The sequence below is a fragment of the Elaeis guineensis genome, chromosome 11 (assembly GCF_000442705.2).
Source record: "Elaeis guineensis isolate ETL-2024a chromosome 11, EG11, whole genome shotgun sequence".
Lineage (NCBI taxonomy): Eukaryota > Viridiplantae > Streptophyta > Magnoliopsida > Arecales > Arecaceae > Elaeis > Elaeis guineensis.
In genome coordinates, this window is record NC_026003.2 from 8178724 (window position 1) to 8194169 (window position 15446).

Genomic DNA, 15446 nt, shown 5'->3' on the forward strand with positions numbered 1-15446 from the left:
ATTGATAATTGATCTTTTTGCGATTTGAAATCGTAATTCAACATTTCGATCAGTCAAGATCTCTTTTGTATGTAACCCTATAGGTTCTATTCTGTCTGATAGTGAGATATATTTTGATCTCCATCAAAATATCATTGAAACTCTTTTCAATGGATTAAAAAAATTTCAACTCACTAATGAAAATTATTGACCATCAAAATAATTTCGTTGGTCCCACAATCTACTAGTGACGTCTAGCAGCATGTAGTGGCAATTAGCAGAATGAAAGTAATGAATCTCTAGATATAGTTACCGTGTGATTCAATTCTTCTATCGTGAGTCCCAACTAGACGGAGGTCATGAAAAACTCATCAAATTCTAACATCAGTCATATGCAAGATTGGCTCGACTCGAGTTATTTATGAATTTTTGTGAAATTTTTTTTCAGTATTTACACTTACTTCGATCGAAGACTTTCTGAACTCAATCTTGCAAATCACATAGGACTTCTCCTTTTCTACTAAGATCGTAGATCTCATCTTGGTACACATCCTATTCTACAATGAATTTACTGCAGCTAATATATATCTCAAGGCTCCGTATGGTTAGGAGACGAGTTATGGTGTAGTCAAACTATAGCAACCTCATTATGAACAGCTGAGGTACCGCAGGTAAAGAATCATTCACACTACTACAGCATCGAGAAATCACTGATGAGTGAGTAGACATCCAAGTAACTTTTTATGTTGGTCATACTCGATATCTTTGTTCTCTAACAAATACCTGTACTTCACTCCAGTGCCCCATACTGTAGACTTGAGACTTATCTATCCTAAAAAGCAATCGTGCATCAATCTAACCAGATTAATCACCATCTTTATGATAATCCATCGATCGGGAGCAATTTGAGAATTAACCATCAATGACACATGTCTTAAATTCTCCACTCTTAAAAATATGTGTCATCAACTTATTAACCCTCTGAACGATTTTATGACGCATATGTTACATGAATTGTAACTAACTGTCTTAAATAATTAAGTCAATACGAAATTATGTTCTAAAAAAAATTAATGTTCAGCTCGATTGACTTTAGAATATACATCTAACAAAAATTTATAGGCTATTCAGATTGGCTACGTGGGGTGCTAGAATAACAGAATTTTTAGCATGTCGCACTCAACCATAGTTTATTTTTGAATCTACTTTGCTTGGCCTTATAATTCTATCAAGCTTTGAATTTTTTCTACTCTTGTCTGAGGCATTGGGAAGTTTGCAGCTCCAGTAGCTCCTCACTCTCTTTATTTTTGCAGGTTAGATGGACTCCCCCTCTCCTTGGACAGGTGAAGATTAATTTTGATGGTTCCTCACGCAATTCTCAAGGCTGCGCGGGATTCATTATTCGTGATCATTTGGCATGAGTTATAGTAGTGGGAGCAAAGTCTTTTGAGGCAAATTCAGTGGTTGCTATAGAACTTCGAGCTACCTGAGAAGGTCATTCGGTGGTGATTCTCTCATTGGGTTGTAGGCAAGTAATTCTAGAACGGGACTCGGCAACTGTAATCAATTGGAATCAAGTAATTTCAAATGAGCGGCGGATGACTTCTCTTTTAGCTGATATTCTACAGCTCTGTTCATTACTGAATTATTTTGTGGCCCAACGTATATTTTGGGAACACAATGGTATAGCGAACTGGCAAGCTTCCCAATGTCAGTCCTTCTAATTTAGTTATCATTTTGCATCAAGATTCCTGAGATGCCCCCATTTTCGAGAAGTCAACTGCTTTTGTACTTTTTTTCATTGTTAACTTAAAAAAAAATCTTTTACTTATTAATTATTTTATTATTAAAAATCAAATATATTTTTATTTAAAACATCTAAAATATATTTTTTTTTATTTTTAAAAAATAAATAGAAACGATACGAAACGCAGCCAAAAATTACCGATTCTAATCTATCTAAAATATTGCCAGAAATAATTCATCATCCAATTTAGGCATTGACACATTAGTTTATCATTCACGCATCCGGTCTGTGGTGATATACGGTGACGATGTAGGCAATCCAAAACCTTCTGATCTCTTCCATGGCAGTGCTCCCTTTCCCGTCTTCTCCTCATCCGCTCCTCCACCTCTCAAACCCTAACCCTAGATCTCCCTCCCTGTGGCGCCGGAGCCCGATCGTCGCTTCCCTTAACCAAATACCCCCTTCTTCCTCCTCCACCGCCTTCCCTCGCTTGTCCGGCCGCCACACCACCCGGGCGTCGTCACCCTCTCCATTCCCCTCCCTCGCGGAACCCTTAGACGGCACTTTGCTTTGCTGGTCCACCTGGCCGCCTCCGCCGTCTTCCTCGTTGGCTTTGGCGCCCGCGCCTGTGCCCTCGGTTCTGCTCCAATTCTGCCCCCCACCGCCACCACTGCCTCCGGTATGTTTTCCCTCTGTATCATGAGTCGATGACGGTGGAGGCATTAAAAAAAATCCTACCTTTCGTTTTTCTTCTATGTAGGTTCTCTGTTGAGTTTGAGCATCTTAATTATTGGCTTTTGTGGGAGTTATTTTTCATATTTTTTTATTTCAAGGTTTTATTTGGGAGTTCTAATTTGCCCGAAGATTATGTTGGTACTGTTGGATGACATATGGATATCAAAATTACGAACTTTTCTCTGTATCAGAAGCAATGATACCACCAGCTTTCGTTTTTCCTTTCTATCAGCTCGGTGTAACATATAAGATATTTTTTTGAAAAAAAAAAGGAAATCATTTGTAAATGTTTCATAGATTTTATTTTCATTCTGGGAATGATGTTGGTGCTTCTGGATTGCAAATGGTGCCAAATCTATTAACTCTAAGGGAGTCATGCAGTGGAGAGCTCTGATAAAACTGCTGAAAGAATGGAGGATGAGGAGTTAAGGGCCGCGCTTGAGAGTTGGAAGTCAAAGACATATGCTCTTACTGTCCCTCTAAGGATTGTTGCCCTTCGTGGCTCCATACCACCCTCATGGATCAAGGTTGGTGCCTCATTATGATCTCTCAAAAGAAAATTGCGGGAGAATTTAAATCCTTTGCTCAATTTGGCCTTGTTGCATGGCCTTAGGCATTTCATTCATTGATTTATTTGTTTGTTTGCATATGATTTGAATTGGTCTAAAGAAATGTATCTGGTCCAAAACGAATCGATGCTGTTATGGACATGGAGATGATCAAGTTCTTGATGCCTCTGGAGTGAAACAACCTCCTTCAAATTCTTTTAATTGCATTCATAAGTAGATACCATTCTGCATTCTATTGCACCTTTTGTTTTGTTTTTTTTTTTTTCTGGTCTTCTACATAATAAGTTCTTGTCATCTGAAACCTTTCTGGAGGTCCATTTTTTTTGCACTGCCGAATTGATGCAGGGGAATAGATCTCATGTTACCTTCAGATCACAAATTATGTTGTAAGCCAATCTTTCAATTGTCAAGCATAAATGAGTTACCCTTTGGTTTTCACTTGCATCTATTTCTCTGATTCAGCATTGTCAGTACATTGTTGTAAGATTGGTTAGTGCATTGTTTTCAGCAATTCATGTTGTTCTTCCTTATATCTTTTATATAATGTAGGAGTTCATTCAAGCACAAGGAAGAAGGTTGAAATTAATCACAGAGTTCCGAGGAAGTCTTGAGTCCATTTTCTCTGACTTGTCCTCGTCTTTGGAGAAAGGATCTCTGCAGCCTAAGTCTACCATGGCAGCTGATATAGTTTCTGTTGGTGACTCTTGGCTCAGCCATGCCATTAGTGGAGGTTTGATAGAACCCATGAAAGATGTAGATCGAGAACATTGGTTTAACATTTTAGGCAACAAATGGAAGGTGAGAATCTGATGCTTGTAATCCATACATCATAATTTACATCCTTGATCCTTGTCATTTATTTGGATTTGGTCCCATGCTCACAAACATAAATGCTGAAAAGATAAATAGAGTATCCGCACATAAAATGGGTTATGTAATATGTAGCAAATGATGAAGTTGATCAGTATATACGGTTACACCTACTGTTATTTTTGTCATAACCCAGTTATGGTCCGGCAATCCCTGGGGTCCTAGGAGGGGCGGACTGGGGACAGTATCTCGGTGGTATTTTTTGCACAAAGTAGCTGCCCTAGGACTTGAACCTGCACCATTGCATTTGTGAGCCAAAGCCTTCTACTATTGCATCAAGCAATGGCCGTCCTATTGAGTGTTTTTTTGTGTTCTAAACAATTCCTAATTCCTTTTTTTATGAGTGAAGAATCTATTGTTGTGAGGGAGATAGAGGGAGATCCATCCACACTAAATTACCCAGGTCAAACAATTGGGAATGCACCACCCAACATTTAACTGCAGAACCTCTGGTTGCTAAGCAGAGGGGTGTGACTGCTAGGGCAAGCCCCGGTCCACTGCAATTGAAGTGATTTAACAACTCTTCTGCAAATAGTTTATATATATACATCTAAATCTTTGCAAAGTCTGAAGCTTGTTCATGTTTGTGTTAGTTATGACCTCTTAATATGAATTAAGTTCTCCGTTATATGCTCTCTCTCTCTCTCTCTCACACACACACACACATCTCCCCCCCCCCAAGAATTGGCTTCCAGCATGCCATGTAACTGATGTATCTACCTGTTGTCCTCTTTTATCTTTTGTGAGCTTTGATTGCCATTATCAAACTTCTAGCAGTGCTAATAGGCATGCCAAGTATTCGTTAAAAGTCCAATTGTTTGCTCAGCCTTTGCAATGTGGTTGACTTTCAGATGCTCAGTATGAATTGTTATTGGCTTCTGGTGTTTAGTATCAAAATTGTTGGTATAGTTTAGTAGGCATTCCAAGTATTCGTTAGAAGTCCACTTGTTTGCTCAGCCTTTGCACTGTAGTTTACGTTCAGATGCTCAGTATGAATTGTTATTGGCTTCGGGTGTTTAGTATCAAAATTGTTGGTATAGTTTTATCAAAGTCTCTCAGGTATATCTATGCAGGAACAATAAGGGAGACTTAGATTCTAATGGCTATGTATGGGGTGTTCCTTATCGTTGGGGAACCATGGTTATAGCATACAAGAAGAACAAATTCAGAAAGCACAATCTGAGGCCAATTGAGGTAAATTTTCTTTCTTGTATGCACTGCCTAATGCTGCGATTAATCCATCAGCAAAAGAAATCAATTAAAAAGATTCACATTCCACTATACTTTTGGACTTTTATAACAGATTTGAAACTTAGGTTGTTTTTGTCCTGAATTCTGATATCCATAGGCTTCTTAATCATTCACAGAAAAATTGATTCTAGGCTATTACTATGTGCTCTCTCTCTCTCTCTCTCATGCATGTCTGTAAGATCAAACTGAGGTTATTGTGCGTATGCATTTATTGTGTGCTCTATACTAGGAACATTTAATTATTGCAGGACTGGGGGGATTTATGGAGGCCTGAACTTGCTGGAAAGATTTCAATGGTTGATTCTCCTAGAGAGGTTGTTGGTGCAGTCTTGAAACATATGGGGGCATCATACAATACAAAGGATATTGAATCACAGGTTATTGGTGGGAGAGAAGCTGTCCTGCATAATCTGACAATGCTTCAAAGGCAGGTACAAAGAAGATGGTTTCAGTTTCTTGCAACTTGCTAGAATGGATTCCAAATTCGATTTCAAATAAGTGGCTTTATGGTGTAAATGGGTGCTCTGAGGGTTAAAGCTCACTTTTGATTTTGTATTGCCTTTGCTACCTGTGCCTCAATCTAACCTGGGAATAATTTACACTTCCACTACATTGTTTCACTGATAATTGATTAATGGTCACATTGTATATTGGAAGTAAAGGCAACAGTTACTGTGTTGAACAGGTGTACTGAATTTATGATGTATACTTTTGATTAAATGCTGAGATTCTGGTTGCATTCTCCAGGTGAGACTATTTGACAGTGTGCACTACCTAAAGGCATTTGGGGCAGGAGAAGTGTGGGTTGCTGTAGGATGGAGTAGTGATGTTATTCCTTCTGCCAAGCGCCTGTCCAATGTTGCAGTGGTTGTTCCCAAGTCTGGGACAAGTTTATGGGCCGACTTATGGGTATGATCTGGCTTCTCCTTCACTCTCTTCTTATGCTCGTAATTGACTGTTCACAAGTTTCCCTTATTATGACTTCCAACAGTTCATCGTCCAATGTATTTGCTGCCTTTGTGTACTTTGCTATGCTGACATAAGACCTATTGATTTTGCTTAAGCACCACTATACATATACATATGCATATATATGTATGTATGTGTACATATTGAAATGCTAACTGCCTCCATAAAGGAGGTTCTGAAAATGCTTTATTAGTCGAACATTTAACTCTTTTCAGGCAATACCCTATGCGACGAGATTTGCAACAGATCAAATTGGTGGCAGAGTCAGAAGTCCATCTCCACTAGTCAACAGTGGCTAGAGTTCTGCTTACAGACTGCAAGAGGACTGCCTTTTCAGCAGGAAGTTGTCCCAGGAGCATCTCCCTTCACTCTTGATCATCCTCCACTTGAAGGATCTCAAGAACCTGGAAAGAGAAGGCCAAAACTCGATACAAACTCATCGAAGGAATACCTCCACTTGATATATTAGCCAAATGTGAATTTTTAGAGCCATTATCGGAGAAGGCACTGGAAGACCACCAGTGGTTGATATCTAATATGCAGAAACAGAGTGCTGATTGGATCAGAAGTATGCTTTATCATGTCAGATCAATCTTTAATCCACAAGCTAGGTGTTGACAACTCTGCAGGGATTTTAGGCTGTTAATGCTTAGATTTCTATTATGTGGAAATATTAGTGCATAAAAATAGAATTCAACTATGCCATTTTAAAAATCTTTTTCTGTTTAACATTGTTGGACAAATTTATGTGTCTAAGTACGGTTTTGGGCCATTTACTGCTGATTTCATGTACTTCTTAGATTAACTCAGTTATCCTCCGCCCCCCCCCCCCCCCCCCACAACACACACCAAGAAAAAGAAAAAGACATTGTAGATTGGCTAGCTTACGTGTGCAGCTGGTGAAAGTAAATAATGTTTTTAACTAATCTAATATATATATATATATATATAATCCGAAGCTCTCGAAGAAGCTTCATTTGCACGTATCCAAAATATTTTTTTTTTCCCTCTTTGGCTTCGGCACGATAGAGAGCGGTAGACTAATATTTAAATTTTAAATTATTTTAAAAAAATATTTAAGGACATACGAGGAGGAGATCAAAAGATGAAGATCTAGAAGGGGGGACAAAGAGGAAGGGAGGAGGGTCATGATATCTCGGAGGACGTTGAAGCGGGCGATCTGATTGGAGGAGAAGTGGGTGGGGCGGCCGTCCTCGAGGAGCTCAAATGGGGTGAGCAGATACTTTCTTCGATAGAAAATTCACCACCCATCGAAAGTAGATTTAGGCATTGGTTGCTATGGCTGAGCGAAATCGATAGGGATAATTATGGAATGGCAGAAAGTGCATCGGGTATGATCGAGAGTGTCCCGCACGTCCCTTGAGGGCCCTTTTATTAGTTTTGAGTTCAAAAAATTGTCCATCTGGATGCAGTGGCTTAGAACTTCTTGCAGCGTACATGGGGATGGGAGCGGAGGATGGTGAGAACAGTGGGGACTTAGGTGGTACCGTTATCAGGATGATACAACAGCATCGTGAGGTTGTGGGACATGGTTTGCCATCCTTACCATCGCACTCGGCCTTTGGCACATCTACACCGCCCTTCCTCCTCATCCCAAGCCCCCCGATCCCTGGACTCCATCAGAGCCGAAGCCGTTTCGATTACGATGATGATCGAGCAGTCATCAAGCTGCAATGCTGACGGGATTGCCATGCCCAAAGCATGGTTCATGGCGTGCTTCCACACCGATGACGACAGCGATGAGAAGGAGCAGGGTGGCGGCGTCAGGGATGGTGACAGAGAGGAGATAGAGGAGGAAGAGAAGGCACCGTGGGGATGGGAGTGGAGGATGGTGAACATTGTTGTGAGAGAGACGACGGGGGGGTTCTATTTTTCTTCACACCAAAGACGAGTTGGGATATTAAGATGAACACTATGGTGTCAAACAAGCAAAGGAAGCTACTTGGGTTGGTCTGATCGAAAGCAGGTGGAATGAGTGCCAGGTGCTTGACGAAATGCACAATTAGTAGGCGAGAATAATGAAGTCAAACCACTGTTAGGATAGTGAAGGAAATTGAAGTATGGTTTGTTTGAGCAGGAGAGAGTTAAGGACATGATGGAGAATGGAGTTATTATACCTTTGGTAGAGATATGTCCGACAAGTTTAATCAGATGATAGCACCAAGCTAGACTACAACCTAACTACATAAAACAGTCTGTTCTATATTTTTCTGTTTTTATTTGTCATCTTTCATTTTCAGTGCACTTCACAAGGTAAATCCTTTATTTTGGTTTGGGTTTGGAGGCGATCTATTTGAAATTAGTTTTTGGAGAGGATAAGGAGATTTGGATTGTATGATTGGAGGGGGTGTTTGATGCTTCCTCTATTTTTTCATTCAAGAGTCTCAATCAGATGAGTTGAGAGGTTTGGAGCGGCTCAATATAAAAGTTTACTTTGATGAAAGTTATGGCAGATGACTTAGAAAACATAACTTAAGAAATAAAATTTTTTTATGTCTCAAAATTAATATAAATTTAAAATATATATAAAATAAATAGAATAGAATAGTTAAAAAATTAAAATATTTTTTTAATATTATATTTTTAAATATTTTTAAATATTTATATTTTTATTTAGAATATTTGATACCATCCATGATATTTTTTATATTATATTAAATTTTTAATTTATAAAAATATTATTTAAAAAAATAAATACATGCCGTGCATCGCACGGGGTTCAAAACTAGTTAATGCATCTAAAATGCTGCCTCATTAGTTAATAAACACAAAAGAAGATGATGATATAAAAGTATAAAAATTATATTAAAAAATATTTATTTATTTAGTATTTCTGTAATGTAGGAATCCATGCAAGCAAAAAACATGAAGGAAAGAATTCTATGGCAGTCGAGCAATGTTAAATCATAAAAAATATATCGTATAAAGACTATCTATTAGTAAAAACTAATTGTATATATAGAAATTTGGTGGACCAACATGAGTTATTGTTTTATTGCTATCTAATTGATTTTTTGTGCGATTAAATTGAAAATTTTTATATATGTATACAGTTACTCATGCACATACATAAATTGTATGTATATATGCATATACATGTGTACATATTCTACACACCTCGGACACATGTATCTATCTGAATCCAAGCGTGATCAAATAAGACTTCCTGCTTAATTTGGGACACAAACCTAATTGAATAGTTTATTGGGTTTATTTTTTCATATCAAACTTCAACTTTGGGTTGGTTTAGGATTGGATTAGCAGGTTGCAACCACCATTGTACAAAAATAGGAGCTACCACGCAAACCTGCAAATCTAGTATTTTTGTCTGGAAAAATTTCTGGAAGGTCAAATATCTTGAGGACTAGCGTCACTCATGAATCCAACCTTCAACCTCTCACTGGGTGAGCGTGGCCACTGAGCTAAAGTTGAATCCTCCCTCTGCTCTTGAATTCTGTTCTTATATCTTTGTTTGGATGGATGCTAGTTGGGTACACGTCTCTAGATTTGTTTGTTTCTTGCATCTTGAGAAATTTAACCAATCATCTTCGGTACCCCATGATAACTTATAAACATGCTTGCCCGGATGCAACAGGACATCTACCAAGAAGCTAATATTTGATGCAATATTGGGTCTTGTGTCACCATATGATGTCCTGCATCAATTAGATGTAGCCCAGTAACCAAAGTTTCTCAACTTCAAAGGACCTCACAGTGCTTAGAAACTGTAGTTTCCGGACATTACATCTGGCATTAAATCACATCGAAAAAAAAGAAGAGCTTACCAGCAAGCAAAGTTACACAGTTGCTTTCTTTACATGAAAGGCTAAAGGATTATTCAGATATTAGATGACAAGTTTTGGACACTTCAAACTGCTACCACTGCTCTGCGTTAGAAAGTGTTGATCATGCTTATGGGTCACCAAATAGCAAACGCTGCTTGGATTATTCAGAGGATACATTGTAATTAATTGTGCATCTCATGCATGGCTTTGTTTCAGAGTTGTTCAGAGAGACGAATTAAATGGAGTCAAGAAGGCTTTCATATATCTGTTACTTCAAGATGGGGCAAAAACGAAAATTCAAAGTGTTGCGGCCCATCCCTCCGTCGTCCGATCGCCGGGGTCGCGCACCTACAAGAAAAGTCCTCACTGACCGAAGATGCCTTCGGTGGAGACCCTCCGACGGTCAAGTCAGAGAGGAGACTAGGCAACAGTGGAACTCAGTGAGAGGGAGGGAGAGCTAGAAAGTTTAAGAGCTTAGAGGCGCTTACCCACGCTTGAAAAAGCTTGCTCAGAATTTACCAAGACTGTTGCTTTATCCCATTTTATAGTAGAATGCGGTATGGTCCCGCCATTAATGGTGCAAACAACTGGGGAGTTGTCAAATCGCCGGAGGCTGTCACATCGACGTGGGTTGTCAGGTCATTAACCCATGTCCTTAGCAGGACAGCGCCCCACGACGGTCGTACGGCATGTCCTTGGCAGGAGAACAGCCCATAGCGATTGTACGGCATTTGGATGGCCTGGCCGACTGTATGTCGGTATTCGGCTGTCGGGTCGTCGGGTGGTGACTCGGAGACACCGTCGGCTGATCTGGTGCCTTGTGAAAGTCGGACGTCGGCTGCCACCTCCGACAGTGAGTCGGTGATGTGGGTTCGGCTGCTCGGCCAGTCGGACGTCGGCTGCCACCCCCGACAGTGAGTCGGTGATATGGGTTCGGCCGCTCGGTCAGTCGGAAACAGTATGGGTCTGTTCGGCCGGCATATCTTCGACCGGATATTGTCAGCAGCCATTGTCGGAGTTGTTCGTCGGAGTCGTTGTCGGAGTCGTCTGTCTGTCCGATGGGTAGAGTCGGGCGTCGGTCGGACCGATCCGAGGATAAGTCGGCGTACGGGGGTCAGTCGGTATATCCCAACAGTTGCCCCCCACTCCTGAGTCCGATGTCGTGTTGGCCCGCATGAACACGTGGGCGATGGCTTCGGGCGAAAGGAGTATTTTTTCATCACATCTTGCCTCGACTCTGGCGACCGTATCAACGAACGATCCGATGTCAGACGTCCCGACTGTAGGTCGAGCGTGCACGTCGGGTCGGATGTCGGCCAACCTCCGAGCGTAGCATGTCGACACGATCATTTTGTAGAGTTTGATAGTTGAGTGGCGTCCGATGTATTCGGATAGGATAACGATGACAAGTCGAATATCCGTTGTCCGGCCCTTGATCGGGCATGCACATCGGGACATATGATAAATGTTGGCAAGCCGAATATCCTTCGATCGATCGTGACCAAGTCGGTATGTCACAAGTCGAATACCCGTTGCTCGGACCTTGGTTGGGTGGGTACATCGTGGTGCATGATAAATAGTGGCAGGCCGAATATCCTTCGACCGGTCGTGACCAAGTCGGTATGTCGCGAGTGCGACTGCGGCCGTCCTGGCATTTTGCCCTTCTTAGTCAAAGCTAAGTTGGCAAGTTAGCCAGCCACATTGGTCAAAGCCCTTTGTCTTCAGAGGCGGAGGCCGTTGTAGATTCGACGATGGAGCCGTAGATTCGGCGAAGGAGACGTAGATTCGGCGTAGATTCGGCGATCGACGATCGAGCCGTGTTGGTCGAGGCCCTCTGCCTTCAGAGGTCGAGGCCATCAGTTCGGCGATCGACGATCGAGCCGTAGATTCGACGATCGGCGATCGAGCCATGTTGGTCAAGGCCCTTTACCTTCAGAGGTCGAGGCCGTCGGTTCGACGATCGATGATCGAACCGTAGATTCGACGATCGATGGTCGAGCCATGTTGGTCGAGACCTTTTGCCTTCAGAGGCTGAAGCAGTCAGTTTGGCAATCGACGATCGAGCCATAGATTCGGCGATCGGCGATCGAACCGTAGATTCGGTGATCGGCGATCGAGCCGTATTGGTCGAGGCTCTTTGCCTTCAGAGGTCGAGACCGTCGGTTCGGCGATCGACGATCAAGTCATAGATTCGACGATCGACGGTCGAGTCGTGTTGGTCGAGGCCCTTTGCCTTCAGAGGTCGAGGCTGTCAGTTCGACGATCGACGATCGAGCCATAGATTCGGTGATCGACGATCAAGCCATATTGGTCGAGGCCCTTTACCTTCAGAGGTCGAGGCTGTTGGTTCAGCGATTGGCGATCGAACCGTAGATTCGACGATCGACGATCGAGCCAAAGATTCGACGATCGAGTCGTAGATTCGACGATCGGGCCGCATTGGTCGAGGCCTTTTGCCTTCAGAGGCCGAGGCCATCGGTTTGGCGATCGACGATTGAGCCATAGATTCGGCAATCGACGATCGAGCCATGTTGGTCGAGGCCCTTTGCCTTCAGAGGCCGAGGCCATCAGTTCGGCGATCAACGATCGAGCCGTAGATTCGACGATCGATGATCGAGCCGTAGATTCGATGATTGACAATCGAGCCGTAGATTCGACGATCGGGCCACATTGGTCGAGGCCTTTTACCTTCAGAGGCCGAGGCCGTCGGTTCGACTATCGACGATCAAGCCGTAGATTCGACGATCGACGATCGAGCCATGTTGGTCAAGGCCCTTTGCCTTCAGAAGCCGAGGCCGTCGGTTCGACGATCAATGATCGAGCCGTAGATTCGGCAATCAACGATCGAGCCGTAGATTCGGCGATCAGCGATTGAGCCGTAGATTCGGTGATCGGGCTGCGTTGGTCGAGGCCTTTTGCCTTCAGAGGTCGAGACCGTCGGTTCGATGATTGACGATCGAGCCATAGATTTAGCGATCAACGATCGAGCCGTGTTGGTCGAGGCCCTTTGCCTTCAGAGGCCGAGGCCGTCGGTTCGACAATCAACGATCGAGCCGTAGATTCGACGATCGATGATCGAGTCATAGATTCGGCGATCAACGATCGAATCATAGATTCGACGATCGGGTCGCATTGGTTGAGGCCTTTTGCCTTCAGAGGCCGAGACCGTCGGTTCGGCGATCGGTGATCGAGTCGTAGATTCGACGATCGGCGATCGAGCCATGTTGGTCGAGGCCCTTTGCCTTCAGAGGCTGAGGCCATCATAGTATTCCGCTCCTTTGATCTCTATCAGGATCTGCGCACGAAGAGCGGAGAGAGGGGTGCAGGAGTCATACCTGCGATGCGTCGGGCTCGAACTCCATTGTCGGGGTGAGACCCATCTATCGGTGGGGCCTGCTGGGTTCAGTAGGAGCCCAATTTTTCTTCCGCTTCTCTTTCTGGCCCGTGCCCTCGGTCAGGCACCGGTCGGAAGCTCCTTCGTCCGCGCGCATGTATTTATATGTGCGTTCTAGTAATTCGACATACATCCGAGGGAGGGTCTTGTCCAAGGAATATGTGAACCGGGACCCCCTTAGCCCCCTCTTCATGGCCAAGATTGCCATGTCTTCATTGAGGTCCCGGACCTCAAGTGTGGCTGCATTGAATCGGGCCACAAAGTGTCGGAGCATCTCATTTTCTCCCTGTTTGAGGGAGAAAGGACTGTCCGAGGTTTGTGGTGGTTTCCGGCTGGTGCTGAAATGGACCACGAAAGAATGCTCGAGCTGCCCGAAGGAGTAGATACTCCCTGAGCGGAGGCCGGAGTATCAGGCCCTAGCAGCTTTACGAAGTACGGCGGAGAAGCCGATGCAGAGGAGGGCATCGGTTGCCCCTTGAATTGTTATGAGAGCTTTGTAGCTCTCCAGATGGTCAACTGGGTCAGTGGAGTCGTCGTATGGCTCCACATGAGGCATCTTGAACCGACTAGGGATCGGTTCGTCGAGGATAAATCGGGAGAGAGGTTGGATGGTCCGAAAGTCGACGTCGTTCGAAGACTTCTGACCATCCGCCTGGAGCTGGGCAAGCCGATGGTCGATTTCTTCGAACATGTGTTCGTAGTCGTCTAACCGTCGGTGTTGAGAAACCCCAGGGGTCGAATCTCCCGACGAACTTGAGAGTGAGGCGGACGGTGTCCGCGGCCGCTTCTCCTTCCTCACTCGCTCCAGCTGGGAAGGAGAGGGACGCCGAGATCGGTGGGTGTCGCGTCATGGCTGCCTCGCTCCTTCTCGGTAGGAGTGCTGCGATGGCTGCTCTTGAGGAGGAGACAGAAGTTGATGCGGGCGTCGGCGGCTGCTTCTGGATGGCATAGGGTGCACCGTCGGTTGTTCCACCGGCGGTTGCGGCAACTGAGTCGGTTGCTGTTGGAGATTTTTGACCACATCCATCAGAATGATCATTTGCCGCACGATCGCTGCGATCTGCGCCTTCGGGGTCACCACCGGGTGCGGAGAGCTGGATTCCGCTATGGAGGGTGAAGGAGGAGCCTCTTCCCGATGGGAAGAGCGCCTCGCCGATCCGATAGCTCTCGATCGCTGAGCCCTGGTTTTCGTCGTCTTAAGAGATTTTTCAAGCTCTGTGGAGCTCGCTGTCTAACCTCTGTCGAGCCCCTACCTGGCGTGCCAAATCTGTTGCGGCCAATCCCCCCGTCGTCCGATCATCGGGGTCGCGCATCTGCAAGAAAAGTCCTCACTGACCGGAGATGCCTCCGGTGGAGACCCTCCGACGGTCAAGTCAGAGAGGAGACTAGGCAACAGTGGAACTCAACGAGAGGGAGGGAGAGCTAGAGAGCTCAAGAGCTTAGAGGCGCTTATCCATGCTTGAGAAAGCTTGCTCAGAACTTATTAAGACTGTTGCCTTACCCCATTTTATAGTAGAATGCGGTATGGCCCCGCCATTAATGGTGCAGACAATTGGGGAGTTGTCAAATCGCCGGGGGCTGTCAACTCGGTGTGGGTTGTCAGGTCATTAACCCATGTCCTTAGCAGAACAACACCCCACGACGGTCGTACGGCATGTCCTTGACAGAAGAACAGCCCATAGCGGTTGTACGGTATTTGGATGGCCTGGCCGACTGTATGTCGTTATTCGGCTGTCGGGTCGTCGGATGGTGACTCAGAGACACCGTCGGCTGATCTGGTGCTTGTGGAAGTCGGGTGTCGGCTGCCACCCCCGACAGTGAGTCGGTGATGTGGGTTCGGCCGCTCGGCCAATCGAACGTTGGCTGCCACCTCCGACAGTGAGTCGGTGATATGGGTTCGGCCGCTCGATCAGTCGGAAACAGTATGGATCTGTTCGGCCGACATACCTTCGATCGGATATTATCGGCAGCCATTGTCGGAGTCGTCCGTTGGAGTCGTTGTCGGAGTCGTCTGTCTGTCCAGTGGGTAGAGTCGGACGTCGGTCGGACCGATCCGAAGATAAGTCGGCATATGGGGGTCAATCGGTATATCCCAACACAAAAGATTGTTTAAGTTGTGTCCAACA

At 44.4% G+C, this 15446-nt stretch overlaps 1 protein-coding gene across 1 annotated transcript; it reads left to right on the forward strand.

Annotated features, from left to right (window-relative positions):
- Nucleotides 1-2021: 2021 nt before the first annotated feature.
- LOC105053546 (uncharacterized) lies at nt 2022-6901 on the forward strand (the record flags this gene model as incomplete). Its single annotated transcript, XM_010934755.4, is given in 10 exon segments — nt 2022-2271; nt 2274-2405; nt 2831-2988; nt 3580-3828; nt 4960-5094; nt 5400-5582; nt 5899-6060; nt 6336-6405; nt 6408-6554; nt 6557-6901. Coding segments are annotated over 10 exon segments (1668 nt in total), but the record flags the coding sequence as incomplete, so codon positions are not given.
- Between the last annotated feature and the right edge of the window lie 8545 nt (nt 6902-15446).